Here is a 24,031-nt window from a genome sequence, read left to right as displayed (position 1 = left end):
CCCATTGGCTACTCTATAGGACTTCAAAAACACAATAAAAAACACATGTACAAAATGACACTTAGGCCTCTTGTACACGGTCGTGCCCATAATCACTACCTGTGATTGCGGGCACGGCCGGCCGCCGACAGCCACCGGGATTTTGTCCCGTGCTCCCATACAAAGTATGGGAGCACGGTCTGTAAAAAGCAAAATATTGCACATGTCCTATGTTTTGCAATGGCTTTCTACGGTCCGGACACCATTCCGTAAATAAACGGGAAGGTGTCCGTGCTCAATAGAAGTGAATTGGTGATATAGAAGTGAAATTCTAAGGTCGTGTGTATGGGGCCTAAATGAAAACGCCACAAAAAATGCCACTGAAAACGCCATTTGAAAAATGCTAGCCTATTTAGAAGTGTTTTTTTATGAAGTTTAAAATACAAGAAATGTTCTGTGTGTGAAAGAGGCCTTTAGATTTTTCCTTCTTTTTGGATCCAGCCATGTATTTTGCTAAAAAAAAAACTGCCACAAAAACTGTAGTCTTACGCCTCCTGCACTCAATAGTGTATTTAAAATGAAACATGCGTTTTTTAAGGAATTTTTGTTGGCGTTTTCATTCGGTGTCATTTTGTACATTTACATTTAATGCACATTTATCAACTAAGCATGCCATAATGTCTGTTTTCTGTAACACCTCATTGATGGGATGACCATGCATGTGCAGTCATTCACCCATTATAGTGAATAAAATGTATGGAAATGACCATGCATACTCACTCAGTATTATTTCTTTCTAAACTTTTTATTTTTTCCAGCTGGAAAGAAATTATTGTTACTTTTCACTGGTGACAGCAGTGGCATTGTGGAAAAATGGAAAAGAAATGATCTGTCTCCCTTTACATACAGGTACATTCTACATACATGTCAATGTAAGATTCCAGCCATATACATATTGCTGTTGTTGGATGGACGGGGGCGGATTAAGAGTACCTTGGTCCCCGGGCACATTTTCAGGTCTGGGCCGCCCCCCCCCCCCCCCCAACTCCGGAGACGCTGTACTGTATATATTTGCAGATTTCTGTTTAGGCGGCCACAGACCTGGCACGGTTTTAATTTAGCTGTAAAAGCGGAATGAGCCATATAGAGGAAAGAAAGCAGAATACTTTGAGACACTGAAGTGGTCAGGAGCTTTATAACTTTTTTATTTTTACGTCAAAGGAGTGGTGTGTGAAGGATTATTTTTTTGCAGGAGGAATTATAGTTTTTATTGGCACCATGTAAAGTACCATATAATGGGTGAATTGGAAAAAACTGAGATTCCTCCATGGTTTTTTGGATTTAGTTTTTACTGTATATATTTACCTTCTCTTAAGGTAAAAGTAGATTTAACATATACTTTTACCTTAAGAGAAGGTAAATATATACAGACCCAGAACCAAGCTCAGCACATATATACAGCCCCAGAACCAAGCTCAGTACATATATACAGCACCAGAACCAAGTTCAGTACATATATACAGCACTAGAACCAAGCTCAGTACATATATACAGCCCCAGAACCAAGCTCAGTACATATATACAGCACCAGAACAAATACAGTTCAGTACAGAGATCATTTGCAAATTCAGTTAAACCCCTGCCATATAAATTTGTACATCATAAAACGAGGGTTAGTGTTAGCCTCTGTACCGGCTAGCACTAAGCCTCGCCTTAGTAATGGACGTTGTCAATCAGCCGGCGTCCATTACTAAGGCGGTAATAATAAAGTTTAAAAAACAAACAAAGACATATAAAAAATATTTTATTGAAATAAAAACCACCAGACAACCCTCATTAACCATTTTATTGATAATAAAAACTCAGTCATCGAAGTAGTCCTGGAATCCGACGTAGTCCAACGACCGAACCTGTAAAAAAACACAAACACAACAAAAACGATTAGTAACGTGTGGTAGGCTTAGATACAGGGCCCATCAGACAGGATCACACATCGGCCATGTATCTAAGCCTACCATGTGCTTATGTAAGATGCTTAGATCCAGGGCCCAACAGACAGGATCACACATGGGCCTTGTATCTAAGCCTACCATGTGATTGGCTTAGATACAGGGCCCAGCAGACAGCGTCACACAATCTGTGATCCTGTCTCATGGGCCCTCTAAGCCTGCATGGGCCCTCTAGGCTTAAAGGGTTTGTGCAGTCCCTAAACATTGATGGCCTATCCTCAGGATAGGCCATCAATAACTGATGGCTTGGGGTCCATCTCCCGGGACCCCCCAATCACCTGTTTTGAAGGGGCCGCAGCACTCGTACGAGAGCTGCTTCCCCTTCATTTCACTTACTCGCTCACACTGTGAATCGCCCACACGGATTCAGTGTGAGCAAGTGACCGGAATGAAGGGGAAGCACCAACTCTCGTACGAGCGCTGCGTCCCCTTCAAAACAGGTGATTGGCGGGGGTCCTGGGAGTCGGACCCCAAGCCATCAGCTTCAAGCAGAAGGGGTATCAAACTTACCCTGCTCTTCAGCCGCGGCGGATGTCCTGACTCAGGATGGTGGTGACGTCATGCGCTTCGCATCGGACACAGGAAGGTGAGTACTGTAGTTACTATAGTAACGGGCCGCGGCTCCCGTTACTATAGTAACTTTTTTATTGTGCAGTGCGTAGTGTAGTGTATAGCCACTGGTTGGGTGAGCGGTCCCAGTTCACTCCGGTTCTCTGAACCGGCTGTAATTTTAACAGCCGGTAAGGGAGAACCGGGGCGAACTGGGCCCCCTTCCAGCCTCGGGCCCCGGGCACTTGCCCATATTGCCCTCATTGTAATCCGCCCCTGTGGATGGATATGATCTTGTAGAATACTCACGTTGTTGCCGATCCAAAACTTTTTACATATTTTGGGTTTGGTGTTGGAATAAAGAATTCTATGAAACAAAAGCTATATAGATCACATGAACAAAGAAACTTTTCCAAGTACAGAAAATCACATATAAAATAGTTATATGAAATCATACATATAAATAGTAAGTGATAAAGCACTTCAATAGACATATAGTAAAAACCATACACTTCACAGCTGACAAAGCTGTGGTGAAACGCGTGTCGATGTACCCTGTATTTGGACCTTTTATACTTATAGAGGACCTGTGGTAATTTTTGTACATATCTATCCATGGGTTGGAGGGTTAGTGTTGACCCACTATATGACTACATACACTACCGTTCAAAAGTTTAGGGTCACTTAGAAATTTCCTTATTTTTGCAAGAAAAGCACAGTTTTTTTCAATGAAGATAACATTAAATTAATCAGAATTACACTCTATACATTGTTAATGTGCTAAATGACTATTCTAGCTGCAAACATCTGGTTTTTAATGCAATATCTACATAGGTGTATAGAGGCCCATTTCCAGCAACCATCACTCCAGTGTTCTAATGGTACATTGTGTTTGCTAACTGTGTTAGAAGGCTAATGGATGATTAGAAAACACTTGAAAACCCTTGTGCAATTATGTTAGCAGCGCTGTAAACAGTTTTGCTGTTTAGTGGCGCTATAAAACTGACCTTCCTTTGAGCTAGTTGAGAATCTGGAGCATTACATTTGTGGGTTCGATTAAACTCTCAAAATGGCTAGAAAAAGAGAGCTTTCATGTGAAACTCGACAGTCTATTCTTGTTCTTAGAAATGAAGGCTATTCCATGCGAGAAAATGCCAAGAAACTGAAGATTTCCTACAACGGTGTGTACTACTCCTTTCAGAGGACAGCACAAACAGGCTCTAACCAGAGTAGAAAGAGAAGTGGGATGCCCCGCTGCACAACTGAGCAACAAGACAAGTACATTAGAGTCTCTAGTTTGAGAAATAGACGCCTCACAGGTCCTCAACTGGCAGCTTCATTAAATAGTACCCGCAAAACGCCAGTGTCAACGTCTACAGTGAAGAGGCGACTCCGGGATGCTGGCCTTCAGGGCAGAGTGGCAAAGAAAAAGCCATATCTGAGACTGGCTAATAAAAGGAAAAGATTGATATGGGCAAAAGCACACAGACATTGGACAGGGGAAGATTGGAAAAAAGTGTTATGGACAGACGAATCGAAGTTTGAGGTGTTTGGATCACACAGAACATTTGTGAGACGCAGAACCACTGAAAAGATGCTGGAAGAGGGCCTGACGCCATCTGTCAAGCATGGTGGAGGTAATGTGATGGTCTGGGGTTGCTTTGGTGCTGGTAAAGTGGGAGATTTGTACATGGTAAAAGGGATTTTGAATAAGGAAGGCTATCACTCCATTTTGCAACGCCATGCCATACCCTGTGGACAGCGCTTGATTGGAGCCAATTTCATCCTACAACAGGACAATGACCCAAAGCACACCTCCAAATTATGCAAGAACTATTTATGGAAGAAGCAGGCAGCTGGTATTCTATCTGTAATGGAGTGGCCAGCGCAGTCACCAGATCTCAACCCCATAGAGCTGTTGTGGGAGCAGCTTGACCGTATGGTACGCAAGAAGTGCCCATCAAGCCAATCCAACTTGTGGGAGGGGTTTCTGGAAGCATGGGGTGAAATTTCTCCCGATTACCTCAGCAAATTAAAAGCTAGAATACCAATGGTCTGCAATGCTGTAATTGCTGCAAATGGAGCATTCTTTGACGAAAGCAAAGTTTGAAGGAGAAAATTATTATTTGAAATAAAAATCATTATTTCTAACCTTGTCAATGTCTTGACTATATTTTCTAGTCATTTCGCAACTCATTTGATAAATATAAGTGTGAGTTTTCATGGAAAACACAAAATTGTCTGGGTGACCCCAAACTTTTGAACGGTAGTGTAGGTATATAACACCCCCTATGAATTATTTATTTTACAGTACTCAAAGGCCTTGACACTGTCTATATATCCAGGCTACCCACTATGTTTGTTTTTATTTGTGACATGTATGGTTTTTACTAAATGTCTGTTGAAGTGCTTTGTCACTTACTATTTATATGTATGATTTAATAAAACTATTTCATATGTGATTTTCTGTATTTGAAAAACGTTCTTTGTTCGTGTGATCTATATAGGTTGCGCACAACATACCCTACTATAAGGGCTTTTGTTTAGGTTTCAATAGAGCACACTAGTGTTATGGCAGGAAGAAGGGGATAAGTGAGCCCTAATCTACCCACCGCCCTGTCCCTGCCTACTTGCAACGACCCGCCCTAGGCGACGGGGTACAACTGGGCGCCCGTCCCTACGCTGACTAAGTGCAAGGGAATACAAACAGGGAACAAGCAAGGGAAGGGGCAGTAGCCCACGGAACACCGTGGGGAAACCAGAGTGGACCACGAGCCAGTCAGAATTGGAATGTCACGAAGTATACGAACGCAGAGCAAGGAGCAGGAATCAAGCCGGGGTCAGAGCGAAGCAGGATAAGCGGAAGCTGTAGCAAGGCTGAAGCAAGGCAGTAGCAGGCTTAAGCAAGGCTGTAGCAAGGCCAGGAAACCAGGAAGAATCACAAGCAATGAGGAAGAGAAAACGGCAGGTATAAATGGACAGGGGGCGGAGCTAACTCAGACTGACCAGGCCACGATAGGCTCTCCCACTCCTGAGCCTGCCACCCTGATTGGTGGGAGCCGGAGTCAGTCTAAGAGGTCCGGCCTCAGGTGTCGATTGATTAATCCTGGGAGTATCCACAGACGTAGTGCCTGGCAGATCCTTTACACTACCCCCCCCTTCTATGAGGGGCCACCGGACCCTTACTAAGAGGACCTGGTTTAGTGGGGAAGAGAAGGTGGAACCTCCTGACCAATACCCCAGCGTGAACATCTCGAGCAGGTACCCAAGTCCTCTCCTCCGGCCCGTATCCTCTCTAATGGACCAGGTACTGGAGGGAGCCCTGGATCATCCTACTGTCCACAATCTTGGCCACCTCGAATTCCACCCCCTCAGGGGTGAGAATGGGAACAGGAGGTTTCCTCGAGGGGGACCCGGACGGGGAGCAGCGTTTAAGGAGGGAGGCATGAAAGACGTCGTGTATGTGAAAGGATGGGGGCAGCTCCAGACGGAAGGATACAGGGTTGAGGACTTCAATGACCTTATAAGGCCCAATAAATCGGGGAGCAAACTTCCTGGACGGGACCTTAAGGCGCAAGTTCCTAGACGACAACCACACCAGATCCCCGACGACAAACCGGGGGTTAGCAGAACGTCTTCTATCAGCCTGAATTTTTTGTACGCTCTGGGACGCCTCTAGGTTCTTCTGAACCTGGGCCCAGACTGTGCACAGTTCCCGATGAACGACCTCTACCTCGGGCTTATTGGAACTACCAGGAGAAACGGAGGAGAACCGTGGATTAAACCCGAAATTACAGAAAAACGGGGAGACCCCTGACGAGTTACTGACCCGGTTATTCAGGGAAAATTCGGCGAGGGGAATGAATGAGACCCAATCAAATTGACAGTCAGAGATGAAACACCTTAAATATTGTTCCAGGGATTGATTAGTCCTCTCCGTTTGGCCATTAGTTTCGGGATGGAAGGCGGAGGAGAAGGACAGATCAATCTCCAACTTTTTACAAAAGGCTCTCCAAAATAAAGAAACAAATTGTACCCCTCTGTCAGAAACGATATTGACTGGGACCCCATGGAGACGCAGAATGTGTTTAACAAACAAAGAAGCTAACGTCTTGGCATTAGGTAGTTTCTTAAGGGGCACAAAGTGGCACATCTTGCTGAAGCGGTCTACTACCACCCACACCACCGACTTGCCTTGAGATGGAGGCAAATCGGTGATAAAATCCATGGAGATATGGGTCCAAGGTCTCTGGGGAATGGGCAAAGAACGTAGTAAGCCCGCAGGTCGGGACCTAGGGGTCTTGGACCTAGCACAAACCTCACAAGCGGTGACGTAAGCCCTAACGTCTTTAGGCAACCCAGGCCACCAATAGTTTCTGGTAATGAGGTGTTTGGTACCCAAGATGCCAGGATGACCAGATAGTGCGGAGTCATGGTTTTCCCTAAGTACCCTTAGCCGGTATTGCAGGGGGACAAACAGCTTGTCCACAGGGAGGTTCCCGGGAGCTGAACCTTGATCAGCCGCAATATCAGAGACTAAATCAGAATCAGTGGCAGAAACGATTATACCAGGGGGTAAAATACAAGCAGGATCCTTCTCAGAAGGAGGATTGGCCATGAAACTACGTGACAGTGCATCAGCCTTAATATTTTTGGACCCAGCCCTATAGGTAACCAAAAAGTTAAATCTGGTAAAAAATAGCGCCCATCGAGCTTGTCTCGGATTAAGCCTCCGGGCAGATTCTAGGAAAACCAGATTCTTGTGGTCAGTAAGGACCGTTACCTGGTGTCTGGCCCCCTCCAGGAAGTGACGCCACTCTTCAAAAGCCCATTTAATGGCTAAAAGTTTGCGGTTGCCAATATCATAGTTACTCTCCGTGGGCGAAAACTTCCTGGAGAAGTAAGCACAGGGGCGGAGATGGGTGAGGGACCTGGTACCCTGGGACAAGATAGCCCCCACTCCCACCTCGGACGCGTCAACCTCCACGATAAATGGCTCCCTTTGGTTGGGCTGAACCAGCACACGGGCCGAGATAAAGCACTTCTTGAGGGTCTCAAAAGCCTGGACGGCCTCAGGAGTCCAGTGGAGGACATCAGCACCCTTGCGAGTGAGGTCCGTAAGAGGCTTAGCGACGACCGAGAAGTTGACAATAAATCTCCTGTAATAGTTAGCGAACCCCAAAAAACACTGTAGCGCCTTCAGGGAGGCAGGTTGGACCCATTCTGCCACAGCCTGAACCTTGGCAGGGTCCATGCGGAATTCATGAGGAGTGAGGATTTGACCCAAAAATGGTATCTCCTGTACCCCAAACACACATTTTTCGGTTTTCGCAAACAGATTATTCTCCCGGAGGACATGGAGCACCTTCCTGACATGCTCCACGTGGGAGGACCAGTCCTTGGAAAACACCAGTATGTCATCAAGGTACACTACAAGAAAATTTCCCAGGTAATCTCTCAGAATTTCATTAATAAAATTCTGGAAGACAGCAGGGGCATTACACAACCCAAAGGGCATGACCAGGTATTCGAAATGACCTTCGGGTGTGTTGAACGCAGTCTTCCACTCATCCCCCTCTTTGATGCGGATAAGGTTATACGCCCCCTGTAGATCAAACTTAGAGAACCATTGGGCCCCCTGAACCTGATTAAAAAGATCCGGAATCAAAGGAAGGGGATACTGGTTCCTTACAGTGACCTTATTCAAGTTACGATAGTCAATGCACGGCCTAAGACCACCATCCTTCTTCCCCACGAAGAAGAAGCCAGCACCTACAGGAGAAGTAGAGGGGCGAATGAAACCCTTGGCCAGGCATTCTTGGATATATTCCCTCATGGCTTCACGTTCAGGACATGAAAGATTAAATATCCTACCCTTAGGAAGCTTAGCTCCTGGTACCAAATCGATAGTGCAATCGTAATCTCTATGAGGGGGCAACACCTCGGAGGCCTCCTTAGAGAAAACATCAGCGAAGTCCTGAACAAACTCAGGTAGCGTGTTTACCTCCTCACGGGGAGAAATAGAGTTAACCGAAAGACATGACGTCAGGCATTCACTACCCCATTTGGTGAGATCCCCAGTATTCCAATCAAACGTGGGATTATCCACAGACGTAGTGCCTGGCAGATCCTTTACAACTAGGTTTACCAGGGATATGATTCGGAGGGCCTGCCACAGCTGTATAGTGCATGTCCACTTTTAATTGCATCATAGTTAATAACATAATAATGTTCCCTGCCCACATGTCATATCATCAATAATAAATATCAGATCATGTTTCATAGACACCAGTAGTCCGTCATCTGTTCCAGTTGAGGTTGTCTTTGCTGGACCATATTTAAATTAAAGGGTAACTAAACATTCAACAAACTGCTGACATCTCACATTGACACGTTAGAAGTTTTGATTGGTGGGGGTCCGAGCACTCCCCAACCAATCGCTAAAACGAAGCGGCAGAAGCGCTCGGGTGAGCGCTCAGCCGCTTTGTTTCTGTTCAGCTTTTTCCGGAAAGCCGATGTAGTGGAGTACGGGCCCACATACTTTCTAATGAGCCCGTAATCCGCTATATTGATTTCCGGAAAAAGCCGAACAGAAACAAAGGGGCTGTCAGAAGTTTGTTGAAAGTTTACCCCTTAATGCTATTTTTTGCACCAGCCCATTTATTTTACTATTTTTGGAGGTGCTGAGTAACTAAATTTTTCCTTCTTGATCTAGCTGATCAATTTATGGCATTGCTATTGCAACCATTAAAGGGGTTTTACTTTACTGCTCATATTGAGCTTAGCTCGGATGCAAGATATAATTTGTAATTTACTTACCTTAAGAATAGTGCCCCCGTTTCTAGATGCGGCCACACATCACGTGACCTGTGACGTAATCTTTGGGTCCCGCTCTAGTGGCATCCCGTATACCTATCCTATGGTGAAGGAGCCGTTAGACACTCAACCGGTATACGAGATGTCACTAGTGACGTGACATACAGGGGTCGGTCAATTCAGCTGCAGGGAACACGCATGCGCGGTCCCCACTTTACAGAACATCGCCTTACTTTGGTGTCTGGTGGAGATGCCTGGAGATGTAAACAAACAGTGCGCGATGGGGATGCAGATAGCGTCAGCAAAGTAATTATAATGCTAGGGTAGGAACATTTTTATTATACATTATAAGTACAAATGTAATTTCAGTATTTTGTTTTTTTGTTTTGTTTTTTCATGAACTCAGAAAATCCCTTTAACTCTGCTAAAGGCATCTGGTTAGCTGAAATTTATGTTGACATTTGAGTCGTTCTTCCATACTTCTCTATTTTTACAGCAAGTTGATATTAATATTTACTGACATGAGAAGTCAGGCATGCTTTTAGGAGCTGTTGACATGAGTATTACAACTGGCTTTTCATACAGATAGAGAAGCAAGCAGATATAATGTGATTATTCACGTGGAAAGAAAACTATTAGTAGGGTGTATATTATTGTTTGTTAGTTATGGCTTTATCTTGCTGTATTTTGAAATCGAAAAATACCTATAACTAAATTTGGACAAGCAGTTTAGACTATTTTGCAGACTATAAATAAAGGGAATGTGAATGTTAAATACATTTACATGTGATTTACATGCTATATATTTCCCTGTATTCTGACATTATGAGTATGCTTCTCAAAGCAAAGAGTCCTACAACATGGAGGACACCAGGCCGGAGAGGAGAGGACTGCGATGTCTTCTACAGAGACAAATAAAAGAGCAGAGCAAGAGGCCTACGTCCAGGATTCAACGACCAGGGACAGCGGGAATATTGAGAAAGGGGATAATATTTAATAATCAGAGACTGCTCACCACCCAGAAAAAGTTCTGTGGATATACAAAGTAAGAGTTTAATCTGCTGTGTGCTTATTATGTGCTGATTAATTCTTTATATAACTTTTATTATATCTTAAGCAATAATCATAGACATACCTACCAGGATAGTAGGTATCACAGCTGCTATGGGGATAAACAACTAAAGGAGCCCATCTCGCTTAGAGGTAAAGTGTAGTTAGTGATTGGTTTAAATGGGGGCATTTTTTATCTGTGCTGTGATATCACTGTGTGCATGTTTTGTATGCATTATTCCTGTGGCTATGAAATTATTGTGTGCTTTATTCCTGTTGCCTGTATAGTGACATCACTGTTTGTCGAATTCCTATACTGTAACTTTACTGAGTATATTAATTTATCGTGCATTGCAACCTCACTGTGTGAATTATTTCTATGCCGTGACATCACTGTGAGCATTATCTCTGTACTGTGATCAGTATGCACATTATTCCAGTAGTATGACATCAGTATGATTCCTATGATGGTCACAGAAAACAGGGAGCGCCCTGTCCAGTATAAGTAACTGTTAGGTATGCCCTAACAGATGCCTGTACATTTTAAACACACAGGCAATAACGTACTGTCATATAGACATATGACAAGACATTATGGTATTGTGCAGGCCATTGTGCAGGCAATAAGAACCGGCGCACTAGGAGCAGCTTCTCACCAGTACTGAACCTATATGGTGGATGTTCCGAGATAGGAATGAAAAGCTACCAGGTGACATCATAACACCTATGTAGAAGCAATATCTAGACACAGGAGCCTTTCTTTTAAAAGATTGCAATTACATTTTCTTGTATGCTATTTAAGAAAAATTGAATATATCATTGTGGGGCAATCCCTTTAAGGGATAAATAACGTGCATATGGGATATAATGGGATCATTCTTAACTTAGTATAGGAGTACCTTCTACTTGTATACTAATCATTGTAAGAACAAAATTCAAAGTAGGCCTATGGAAAGAGGTGTGGAGTGAAGAGAAGGAAACATGTCTGCAATACTTATATACAGATTCCAGTGACTGGATGACAAAAGAGAGTTCTCTATATTAACCGATCTATATTTTATAGGTCATTGTTCACTGATGAAATGGATCTACTGATCATGGCTACAGAAAGTGGGGACATATACTTGTGGGAATTTGATGACTCTGTTACAGGTCCATTTTATGAAGACAGTTTCTCTCTGGATGACGAACAGCGTCTCATAAAGGTAACTGTATCATTTTGATGTGCAAATTCAGATTAAAACTCAGGTAAAAATAAGTTAACTTTAGCACCCTCACCTTCAAATTTAAATTTATTGAGGTTTCATCATATGAGGATCCTGGAGTTCTCATGTTCGGCTGCTACCCACAGACTATTAGAGCCTACACATGGTGAGCACTGTTATAATATGCACATTGGTCAGTATAAATTCATACTTCATCATCTAGATATTAGAATCTCAGGACCCCAGATAAGTACGATTTTGTAGCAAAAGGGAGATTGGAAATCGAACATCACTCAACTGCATTACAGTATATAATTGTAATATTCTCATAGAATAAAGATGAATTTTACAGAACAAAGTTCAATCTGGTATGAACTGAACAATTAGATAAAGCTGCAAAGATATTAACATACTGTATGAAACATCCCAAAAAACGGTTTTCTTTTCCTGGTTAGCACAGTAAAATACATTCTGTGTCATACAAGGAATAAACTCATTTCAAGTTCTATTTAAGCAATTATTTAAGCATTAATTGTAATAAAAATGTAAACAATATAATATAAACAATAACAATAAATCAATATCATATATAAAATAACAATAAAAAAAACTATAACATATAAAATAACAATATATCACTACAACATAAAATAAGAATATATTAGTATAACATAAAATAACAATAATTCAATATAACATAAATAAAATTAAAATAAATTAATAAAATATATAAAACAAAATAAAAAATGACATTAAAGCATTATATCATAAAATAAATCAGTATAACATTAAAAAAAAGACATCAATATAACATATAACAATATATGATCATGTTCTGAAAATATAAAATTTGCTGTAAAACATTTTTTAGAATTATTATAATTTTTTCCCCCTCAGATTCCAGGAAATGAGGACCCTCTAAACACAGACAAAAGTGACATGTTAATAAACAAGCATCTGGCAGGTGAGTGACAACATGGTACAGAATAGCCCCTGGTTACAACAAAGAAGCCAAGTACAAATTGTTAACTCTTTAGCGTGCACTATAAGGGCACATTCAGACGTGGTTTAATTGCTGTGGAATTGCGCTGCCGACAGTCCGCAGTGGAATTCTCCAGCAGCTGTTTTTTTCATTTTTTCTATACATTTTTAGGAAAGTTAGTTCAGACGTTGCAGAAAATTACTTTCCGGAAATTAGGCTGCGGTGCAGAATTTTCCCTCCGCAGCATGCTCTTTCCATTGCGGAGAAGAAGCGGAATTTCACTGCGGATTTCAGCCTTTGCAATGCAAAAACTGAAATCTGTGGCAAGTCCGCTGTGATATCTGCAACGTCTGAATTACCTGTCAAATATGCAAATGTTGGTGCAGATTCATTGCATAATTGCCTCAAATCGGCACCAACATTTGCAGCGGAAAAACATTCCGCCACGTCTGAACGTGCCCTTAGACTATGTGCCCATGCAGTGGCTGGCTGTGGAGTAGTTGTGGATTTTCATAACACGTGCAGACTTTGCAGTGATTTCAGGTCACTACTCAGCAGATAAAATCCTCTCTATAAGCACATTGACTTAGCATATTGAAAAGAAAGTTCCATAGTAAGAAAAACATTCCTTTAAAGAGCATTTACACGTAAAATAAGAAAATCACCAATTAATAAGTCCTTGAGTTGTTCTTCCCCCAAGTTTATAAAACACTTGTTCAGCTGTCTTTCAAAACTGACAACAAGAAATGGATCGCATTGCAGCTGCTATAGGGGTTGTCACTATTTTCCTAGCTTCCTAGTTAAGACATGATCCGTGTAAATGAGCGCCGATCAATGAGACTGCCCGTTTATCGGCGCTCGTTTGCTCTTATCACACGTAGCAGTGAATGGATATGTATAGGGACAAGCGCTTGTTACTACAATCGCTCGTCCCTATACCATTTCATCATGTCGGCAGCACATGTCCCTGTTTACACAGGGACATGTGCTGCCGACAACGATGATTTTTAATTCTGCATAAAAGAGCAGCTCAGCCAATGAACGAGCTTGTTCATTGGCTGATCGTTGCCCTAATTATACCGGGCAATGATCGGGAACGATCGTTTATATGAACGCTCGTTTGCCTGATCATTGGCTTGTGTAATAGGGCTTTAAATGTGTCATCAACTTTGGGGACTTTATCAATATTAGTTTATGATATATTCCCTTGTGGAAATTTAGGTAAATTATATCATTTACTTTTTTAGTGTCGTTGCCATTTTCAGTATCTTTAATTTTCAAGTGAATTTTTCCAAAGGGTCGCAGGCATCCCAGTTGACTTTTATGTGACTTGGTAGTGTGTCTTTATTTACCCAATTTATCATTGTTTATTTCCAGGCGTTTAAAATCTGTCCTGGTTAAATATTTACAACTATCTATTAATGAAAGCATCTTTATTTAGTGAAAGTAATATCATTCAGGACAGCTGCTGTTACAGTGACTGGAAGAAAATCACACAATGCAGAATATATTTCTCCTATGATTCTACAATAATTGCTCCAAAGACATACAAAAAAAGCATTTGGCCAAGCTTTTGCATGCAAAGTATCAAAAAATGGATGACAATCTCTATACAAGCTGTAATGCCTGCATGTTCTTGTTGTCACAGAGCTGTAACTATTTTTTTTAAGTTAAAGTGGAAAAGCTCTTTAAGGAAAATATTGTGTAGAGTGGCGTTATTACAAATATAGTTTGCCAAATGATCGACTGTTGTTTTTTCATTCCTACATACAATATGTCAACTATTATGTTTTTATATTGTGAGTCCTCCAAGTTGTTATATTATTAATATTGTTTCCTGTTGTATGGTTCAGGTTTCACTTGCAAGAAGGTATTAGCTGGTCATTTTAAAGCAGTCACAGCCCTGGCCGTGGTTGGAAGGGAAAACAGCTCTTCCTCTGTGTATTTGGTGGGTATAGATCAGTGTATACAATTGGGGCCTATAACATGCTTTATTGCTCAAAAGAACTTTCAAGGCAAATACAGTAAGAGATATTATGCTACCTGCCACAACATGATTGTTTTATAGTAAATCTTTAGCGTTTTTGTAAAGCGCTTTTTAAAATACAGGCGCTTTTGTTGCATTTTTTGATGCCAAGAATTGACCTGACGCTTCTTTTTTGACACAACTTAAAGCATGCATTTTTTATGCATTTTTTGGCGCGTAAAACGCGTCAGAAACGCGTTAAGTACATGCCATATGAACAAACTCTAATTGTTATGCATATGTTAATAGAACATAAATACATTAAATGGGTTGTCTTTATTACATAATCCATTTTCAAATACTCCACTGGTGAATTCTGAGGCTCCCTGCTCAAGACACATCAATGAGTCAGGGCAGGGAGCGGCTTCAAAGAGTGCCTCTCACACTTGAGGACCCAGCATGTCCATGCACAGCCCATGCTTAAAGAGGTATTCCCATCTCAGACATATATGACATATCCATAGGATATACCACAAATGTCTGATAGATGCAGATCCCAGCTCTGGTGCCCACAGCTATCTCAAGGTCGGGGATCTCCCAACCCCATCTCCACTTGGTGAGACATCCGCTGGCCGCTACATCCATGCGGAGATTTAGTAGCAAAGTGGCCGGGTTTAGAGGAAAAGCCAAGCTCGTTGGGTTACGCTGTTTCCATAACTCGCATAGAAGTGGGAGTTAGGCTGGACGTACACGAACGAGTGCAAACTCAGACATGAAAAACTGATGTTTTTTCACGAACCCCTCATACACTTGAGTCTTTTAAACGATTCGTGAAAACGGACGAAAATAGGACATGTCCTGTTTCCCCACAGGCCCTTCGCACGGTTCGTTAAAACAATGGCTGTGTGAACGGCCCCATTGAAATACCTGCGTCCGTGTGACGAAAGTTTTTTACGGGACTTGGGAGCCAGCGACCATCTCGCCAGGTGGGGATGGGATTTGGGGACCTCCAAACTCAACACAAGCGCAGGTACCAAAGATGCCAACCGCATCTATCAGACATCAATGGCATATTTGAAGTAAGTGCCATATATGTCTGAGATGAGAATACCCCTTTAAAATCTCCTGTGATGGCGCTACAGTAAAATTAATCATTTGCTGCCAAATTTACTAACAGATTACAACTGATCACTGTGCAGGACACCCTGTGAGCAATCAATCAAGGGACCTTCTAACAAAAAGGGATTGTCCAAAGCAGACAACACCTTTTTTAAACCTTGTAATATATCTTTTTAGGTTAGAGTGGACTCATCCTCTCTTCCCAGCACCTCTAGTCCCATTTTCCCTCCTTGTAGTCTCTATATAAATGTTTAGAAACCTTCTCAGTCCTCAAAGAACCCACCCAGAGTAAATTGTAGATAGGGAGGGGGAAGAGGCGTTGCATCTGCAGATTTTCTCTTTACCTCTCTGCCTTAGCTGCTGCTTAATAGCTAGGAGATTACAAGCCTGCAAGAACAGACCTGCTGCTCATAACAGTGCCATACACTGTGTGCCCTGAGTATAGCGCTACTCACTATGCCCTTAAAAACTGTCCCAAACACTGTGCCCCCTGAATTGAATAATAATATTCACTGTGTCCCTAAATAATAATGTCCACTGTGCCCCTTAAATTCAATAATAATATACACTGTGCCGCCAGATTTTTTTTTAATAATATACACTGTGCCTCCTGAAATAATTAGCAATGTACACTGTGCCCCTTGACAACACTTATCTATTTGAGTTCTCATACTGTCATCCAGCTTTGTAGGTCCGGTCTCTTCTGGCCAGGCCTGGCTACTGGGGAACAAGCCAGGAGGTGTGATGATGTAATCCCGCCGCCTGTATCAAAAAGGAAGCACCGAGGGCTTCAGCGCCTGATAATTCAATTGTATCTAATGACGCCAAAACAATTAATTCCAAGGGGAACTGGATCAGAATCTCTCTTCTCCCTGGTTCCCCGAACTGGGTGCTATTTTAACAACCAATTTGAGAGAACCAGAGAAAACCAGCCAAATCCCATCCCTGAGTTACAGAGGTTATGCAGGACTTTTGGAAATCGGCAGCAGGGCAGGGTATGGTGTAAAGTAATAATCTGTCATATACTCACCACTGAAAGGGCCCCCGCTGCAAGGTGTGGCCCCATTTACTGCTGCTCTGGTTTCAGAAGCTCCGGCAGCAGTAATGTGCCGTTCATTAGCAACGTTTCGCTGGTCTCAGTGGTGATGCTGCCATGAATGGTACGTGATCACTGAGGCCAACGATTGGCTTGTGCTGAACGTAACCAATGAATGGCACGTGACCACTGCAGGAGTTTTGGGGACCAGATAACACTGTATGCATCTATCCTGTCACTCTTTGGGGAAGGGTCTATATTCCATAATTTCCTGGAGACTGTAATGATTTTTTACATTAATTTCACCTCCAATATACAGTAGAACACACACTTTGCTGTACTGTCTATACAGTAAAGAAGTGTGTGTCTCCAATATGGCCACCCCATGGAAGTTTTCATAAATAAAAAGTGCATATCTACAACGTTTAAAAAAAGACCAAACACATTATTTATGGTCTATATTCAGTACTTACATCTAATTAATGAAAGTAAAATCCCTATAAGTATCAGCCTATAGTGAGGTAGATGATGACATGATAAATGAAAAAGGGTTTCTAAATATTTTTAAATGTAAATGTTGCATGCAGTACAGTCTGCCAACCGTCCGTAAATTCCTGGACAGTCCGTAAAAATAAGGGTCTTTTTTCCAGAGTCCGTGATTTTTTTTGAAGTTGAGTGACTTTGTGCCATTATCATTGGTTTAGAGGTCACAGTACATTCTGAAAATATGTTCATATCACTATTCTACCCTATAGACATATATTACTTATAATCTTTATGATTCAATGTGGTTTTGAATAAGTTGTCCTCAAAAAAAAATATTTGAGGTTGGCAACCGTGAGTACAGAGGTTGCAGTAGGTAACTCAAAGTTGTGAAGAAGTACCTTTAAAGTTGTATTTTGCATATGTAAATGGCACATGAAGAATGCCATTGTGAGCATACAATGTATCTTCTTTTTTCCAGTAGTTGAGTGGTGGATGGGACCGAAGACTATGTGTATGGGATTTACTTACATGCACCCTCACTGAGACATTCTCCAGACCAGAATTGGATCACTGGAATGAACATAGAGAAACAGCTTGCGATGGTGTCATAATGGACATATGTTATTGTCCAAAGAGGTAGGTTAGGCCCGTTTCATACTACATTTTAAAGCCTAGGAAAAGCTCCCAGCGTATACATTAAATGTTGGCTGTTACGGATGCCTAACAGTGGTATCTGTCTCCAAAGACTAAAATGGTATATGTTAAACATATACATCGTGAACTCTCATGATCCTGTTCATGACATATACGGTAAACAGACAACATTATAGTCTATGGGTGATGGATGCCATTGTTAGGCATCCGTTTAACGTATCCATCATAAAAGGCTATTGATAAGCCCATGCTGCACTGTATATCTTAGACCTATAGCCTCTCTTGTTATAAAAATGTTTACTGCGCAGTATACTTTTGTTTGCGGGATCCCAAGAGATGGAAACGCGCGTTCTACTACGCTATTTCATCCTTCAAAAAAAAACAAAAAAAACCTATACTGACATAGTCCGACAGATAAAAATTTTGTGCCATCATACTAGCTGACCAGTTGCTGACTGTGTTTCACGGTCTGTTGTTTGAATATGAAAATGCATCCAATGCAAATGGCCCATTCATGTTGTGATATTTGGTAAAATTTTAAAGCCAAGAATCCATATGTTGGGCCCTTCCCACAATAAAAAGCGCTCAACATTGCAAAGATGAATTTCCAAAATGTTGAGACGTTTTGCAATTATTAATGAATATTAATACTTCCCAAACAGCCTTCGAGGGACATCTCATTGTGTATAGCCATCTTTAGTAACCGAATTGGAATGAGAATATATAGCTTATAAACTGAACAGAACAATAAAGTAGAGATCGTTTGACACATGTTGGCAGTGGTCATCTACTGACCAGAGTTAGACGCATGCTAGATATTACTAAAATAAACTTTGAGAAGCAAAAGATAAGCAGTTAAAATAGATGAGTTTTCGACTTAATATTACATTGTGCTATACTGATCCAGAGGAGAGTTGAAGAAACATCTCTTCGCCCTTTGACCCCTGAACCATCCTTCAGCTTATTCTTAAAGTTATATCAATCTTACAAACGGTGCCCAGAATTGTACCATTGAACTCATTATAGTTTCTCAGCAATATCTTCTCTTCCTTATAGCCCCTGTTTGGGAATAAAGGGTACTTTTGTGATGGAAAATTACATATAGACATCCAAGCTTTTCATGTCTGGAGTTAAAAACTTCTAAATGATTATGTTTTATATGTTCTAGGAGGGAGTTTGCCTATTCTTCTAGCGATGGAAACATTTATATCCGCCATTTTGGAGCTTTAAGTTCTGAGATGACCCTTGTAAATATTCTGAGAGGACACGAGGCAGAAGTCACCTCCATTGTCTGGCATCATCTCATTGACAAGTGGATTACAGGCTCTGAAGATGGGACTATTCGAATATGGGTAGAAAACATAGGTGTCACAGATACCCTACTGATCCCTACTTGCCACTTCACACATGGCACAAAGAGGACAATTCAACGTATAGATATAGATTTAAATATTTTCTAACAATATTTGAAAAAAATCAATAGCTTATCTAGGTGGGCACCACACGTAATGCAACAAAGTGCACGCCAGAATGTATCACACACCAAATTGAAATCCATAAGGAACGATGAAGGCTATGTTCCTATAGATCCATGTTGGTGTGCAGTCCACACGAGTATCTCCATTATCACAGCTTTATCAGGGGTGCAAAATAATATTAGAAATAAAGATATCATTTTGGTGCAAGATATTTTATACACAGTAGACTTTCTATTACTTTCAATGGAGAACACCCAAACAACATTTCCCAGTTTAAAACGCTCAGTTTTAATCCAGGATCATAGCAAATACTGACGGTATGTAAAATATTTCAGGTTCTGTCTTACAGACTGCTTTACTGTTAACCAATATGGCCTCATTCAACACATATTGCAGATTTGGTCAATAATATGCATCAGTATTTTGACATCTAGATATTTTAACACTCGTAGTAGAGCAAGCATAATGCGCGATAACTATAGCAGGTAGGCCCAATGCATACACACTATACAGACTCAGTTATAGATACTTTCTAGCTCCATTCTTGTTACTGCATTTTAATGGTAATTTTCTCATTCACACATGAACACTTTTTAATCTATCTGTTACCGCCATTTCTAATATCTGCAGAGTGAAGAGGGTGCACAATGTGAGAGAATCCTGCACACCAAGGGAGTGGTCATGTGTATTTGCGTTGATCAAATAAATGGGTGCATTGCTGCCGGGGTACATGACACAATAAGGTAACATTTCATCTTTCTCCTAATCCTCACATTAGTGTTTACTATAAATATAGATATAAAATCATACATAAACATGGTCTAATAATAAAGTTATAATGATAATAGCCACATCAATATAGTAGTGGTCCATGTATATGGCTTATTCTAGCCTTTCTACTGAGGCAAATTATCAAAAGGTGCTTCCTTCTATCCCGACCCCGGAGCTGGGAAAGAAGGACTGGTACATGCTTCAGAGAAATATGAGAGGTTTTTTTTATATGTTAGCCGCACAGCTGTATACTTTGGCCACCCTACTAAAATCCATCATTGCCCATCATATCAATATTGCATCTTAGCTCTGGTGCCGCTAGACATACAGACAATCCTGAATTGTGCCCAATAATATTGCGAGAACACAGTAGACTGTCCAAGGCTACAGCCACATAGTCCCTCCATAGTGATGTGGTGATCTCTAGGTTATGCCATCAATCTGTGATATGTGGGGTACGAACACTGTGACCAGGCCTGGGACAAGGGATAGGCAGAGTTGGAGGCTACTTCGGGCAACTCTGAAAGCTATCATGCTGATCTTAATTGCCCAAGGGTGGGTGGGCGCATTTTAAAACCCCAATAGTAGATTTTTGTTTTTCCCCTACCTGTAACCCTTCCTGATCATGAAGTTTAAGGTGTTTTTTTTTTTAGACCTAGTGATGCTCTCGTCCATTCACTGTTTTGCTGCTCAGAATAGGGCTGAGCTGTGAAGATGGAAATCTTCGTATATATGTGTTTCTTTATATTTATTTATTTCTTGCTTGGTCATAGCATTTCTGTACATATACAATTTTCTGTATTCCAGAGTTTATGATCCAGACACTCTACTTCAGGTCCAATGTAATTCAGGACACACAGATTTAATCCGTTCTATACTGCACATTCCAGAGATGAAGCAGGTAAAGTGTTAAAGTAAATTATTATTAAAAAAAATTCTGGTTTAAAGTGTAGCTAAACGTTTGACAAACTTCCTACATGTCATAGTGACATGTCAAAAGTTTGGGTTGGTGGGGGTCCGAGCACTGAGACCCCCACCAATCACTAGAAAGAAGCAGCTGAAGTGCTCGTGTGAGCGCTCAGCCGCTTCGTGTCTGTTCGACTTTTTCCGGAAATAAATGTATCGTTGTACGGACTCAGTAGAAAATCTATGAGTCTGTACTCCGATACATCGGTTTTTCGGAAAAAGCCAAACAAACACGAAGCGGCTCACACGAGCGCTTCAGCTGCTTCGTTCTAGCAATGGGTGGGGGTCCCAATGCTCGGACCCCCTCCAATCCAAACTTCTGACATGTCACTATCACATGTTGTCAAACGTTTAGCTACACTTTGAACAATTAGCCATGAGTAAGAAACATAGATGTTAATACCTGTCTCTGTCTTTTCAGTATGCTTCCGTTTCATGGGACAGGACGGTGAGACTGTGGAAGGCTTACTACAAGGCAAACAATCAATATAGTAGCAAATAGTAGTAAAGCTTAATCGTAAATGATTATTATATCCACCATTGTTTACAGTCCACAAAATACAAACGGTCTTGTGCATGTTGCCTCAAATTGCTCTAGAAAAGAGAAAGCTGCTCTGTGATTGGTTGCTATGGACAACAAGGCCAGTTTTCTGTTTGAAATTTTAGATAAATGAGACCCATTGTATTTCTACTACAGTAACTGTCAATAGAGCTAAATCAAATATATAAAGTTATTAAAGCGGCCAGGAAATAACCTATCGGTATTCTGATCCACGGGATATAGAACATTAAATACATAAAAAGCGAGAGAGAAGAGAATAGGAAACGAAATATTTTGAATAAATATCAGCCTTTTAATATTTGCTCATTGACAACTGATATTTATTTAATTACGGTAAAAACAAATTCTACTTCAATTTTTTTTCTGCTCTCTTTATATTTTATATTTAATGTTATATCTTCTCTGTGGATCATAGTACCAGATTTTATATGTATTGTTAGTAGCTATCAATACAATCGGATTATACACAATACCAGCAAAGAATTGAGATACTGTAGTTTTAACATAAGGGGGATTTACACTGGCAGATTATCTTGCAGACGAGTGTTCATAGAACGTTCGTTGCCGATAATTGCCCTGTGTAAACAGTGGAACGATCAGCAGATGAATGAGCAAACACTCGATCATCTGCTGGTCGTATTGTTTTAAAAAAAGTTAAATATTATCGTTGTCGGCAGCACATCTCCCTGTGTAAACGGGGAGATGCTCTGCCGAGATGATAATAATGTATGGGGACGTCCCCATCCATAGCTCCATGTGACAGACGCAAACGAGCGCCGATCAATGATGTCTCGTTGATCGGCGATCGGCTGCACCGGCCTCTTATCGACCGGTGTAAAAGGGTCTATAGACACCACTACCAGCCTGATATGTATTTTTAGCAATGATATCTCCATAATAGAATCATACGGATAACATCTATTTGAAAAAGAACGAAAAAAAATATTTTGTTTCATACCAAACTTAAAGTTTTATATATAAAAACTGAAGCTTTTTTATTTGTGTGCAAATGTTTTAATAAAAACTGTGTATTGTGTATACATTTGTATGGCTTTGTTTTTTTTTATTAATAAAATTACTTTTAGTAATCTTGGATTTCATTTAATTTAGTTTTCCAAGTAGGTTGTAAAACTAAAGCGGTATGAAAGACATCAAAATGGAGAGGCATGAAAACTAATAACATTTAGATAACAGACTATTTCACTTCATGTGCCAGTTTGAGTTATATGAATATTAACCCCTTAATACCAAAGGTATTTTAAACCTTAAAGGCATTGTCCACTACTAGACAACTGATAACCTATCCACCGGATAGGTCATCATTTCATGATCTGTGGAGGTCCAATACTCGGACCCCACACCATTAAGCCGACACCGCACCATTAAGCCGACCCCGCACCATTAAGCCGCTCTCGCTGCCACCGAGCACCAGACGCACATGCCAGAAGTAGTTGGCTCCGACCACTGAATAGCGGCCGAGCTGCAGTACTGCAGCTCTGCTCCTATTCAAGTGAATAGGAACAGAGCTGCAGTTCGGCAGCACAGCCGCTTAGCTATGTACGGAGCCAACTGCTTCCGGCTCTATACATTGCATAATGGGCCATAACATCCGGTGCCCGGAGGCAGCCGGCGCTGCTTAACGGTGCAGGGCCAGGGTGTTGGACCCGCACCGATGATATACTGATGACTTATCCGGTGGATAGGTCATCAGTTGTTCAGTAGTGGAAAACCCCTTTGATGACCAAGCAATTTTTTAAGTTATTCCATCGTCGCATTCAAAGAGCTATAACTTTTTTTAGTTTTCTGTCAACATAGCTGTATAAGGACTTGTTTTTTATGGGACAAGTTGTATTTTTAAATAGTATCATTTTGGGGTACTTATAATTTACTGATTAACTTTTATTAACTTTTTTGGTCGGGTAATAGAAAAATAAACTTAGAAAATGTCTCCACTTTTTTGTGTCTTAAATTTACGCCGTTTACCATGTGGTATAAATAACATTATTCAACGGGTCGTTACGATTGTGGCGATATCAAATTTATATCATTTTTTTTTATGTTTTACTACTTTTACACAGCAAAAACACTTTTTTTCTAAATTATTTGTTTTTGTGTCGCCATATTTTAACAGCCATAACTTTTTTTTTTATGCCGATGCAGCTGTATAAGGGCTTTTTATGCAGGACAACTTGTCGTTTTTATTGTTAGCATTTTGGAGTACATTCGACTTTTTGATCACTTTTTAGCAAATTTTTATGAAGGCAGGATGAACAGAAAACTGCATATTCTGGGATTGTTTTTCATTTCAATTTTTACAGCGTTCACCGTGCAGGTTAAATAATGCAATGATTTTATAGTTGGGGTCGTTATGGATGCTGCGATACCAAATATGTGTAACTTTTC

At 41.0% G+C, this 24,031-nt stretch overlaps 1 protein-coding gene across 1 annotated transcript; it reads left to right on the top strand.

The window, feature by feature from the left end:
- Positions 1 to 803: 803 nt before the first annotated feature.
- On the top strand, positions 804 to 22,580 carry LOC142751041 (uncharacterized). The gene is made up of 10 exons (XM_075860010.1): positions 804 to 888; positions 10,198 to 10,398; positions 11,467 to 11,608; positions 12,506 to 12,572; positions 14,444 to 14,538; positions 17,679 to 17,833; positions 19,020 to 19,203; positions 19,960 to 20,072; positions 20,908 to 21,001; positions 21,488 to 22,580. Exons 2-10 carry the CDS (start codon positions 10,214 to 10,216, stop codon positions 21,566 to 21,568), a joined length of 1,116 nt encoding a protein of 371 aa, XP_075716125.1. The 5' UTR covers positions 804 to 888; positions 10,198 to 10,213; the 3' UTR covers positions 21,569 to 22,580.
- The last annotated feature ends 1,451 nt before the right edge of the window (positions 22,581 to 24,031 follow it).

The sequence above is a fragment of the Rhinoderma darwinii genome, chromosome 3 (assembly GCF_050947455.1).
Source record: "Rhinoderma darwinii isolate aRhiDar2 chromosome 3, aRhiDar2.hap1, whole genome shotgun sequence".
Taxonomy (NCBI): domain Eukaryota; kingdom Metazoa; phylum Chordata; class Amphibia; order Anura; family Rhinodermatidae; genus Rhinoderma; species Rhinoderma darwinii.
This window is presented reverse-complemented; position numbering and strand designations above follow the sequence as displayed.

Coding starts and splice junctions, on each gene's coding strand:
- LOC142751041 (XM_075860010.1), top strand. CDS start 10,214: ATGGAGGACACCAGGCCGGAGAGGAGAGGACTGCGATGTCTTCTACAG. Junction 12,573..14,443: donor AATAAACAAGCATCTGGCAG/GTGAGTGACAAC, acceptor TGTATGGTTCAG/GTTTCACTTGCAAGAAGGTA. Junction 14,539..17,678: donor GCTCTTCCTCTGTGTATTTG/GTGGGTATAGAT, acceptor TTTTTCCAGTAG/TTGAGTGGTGGATGGGACCG.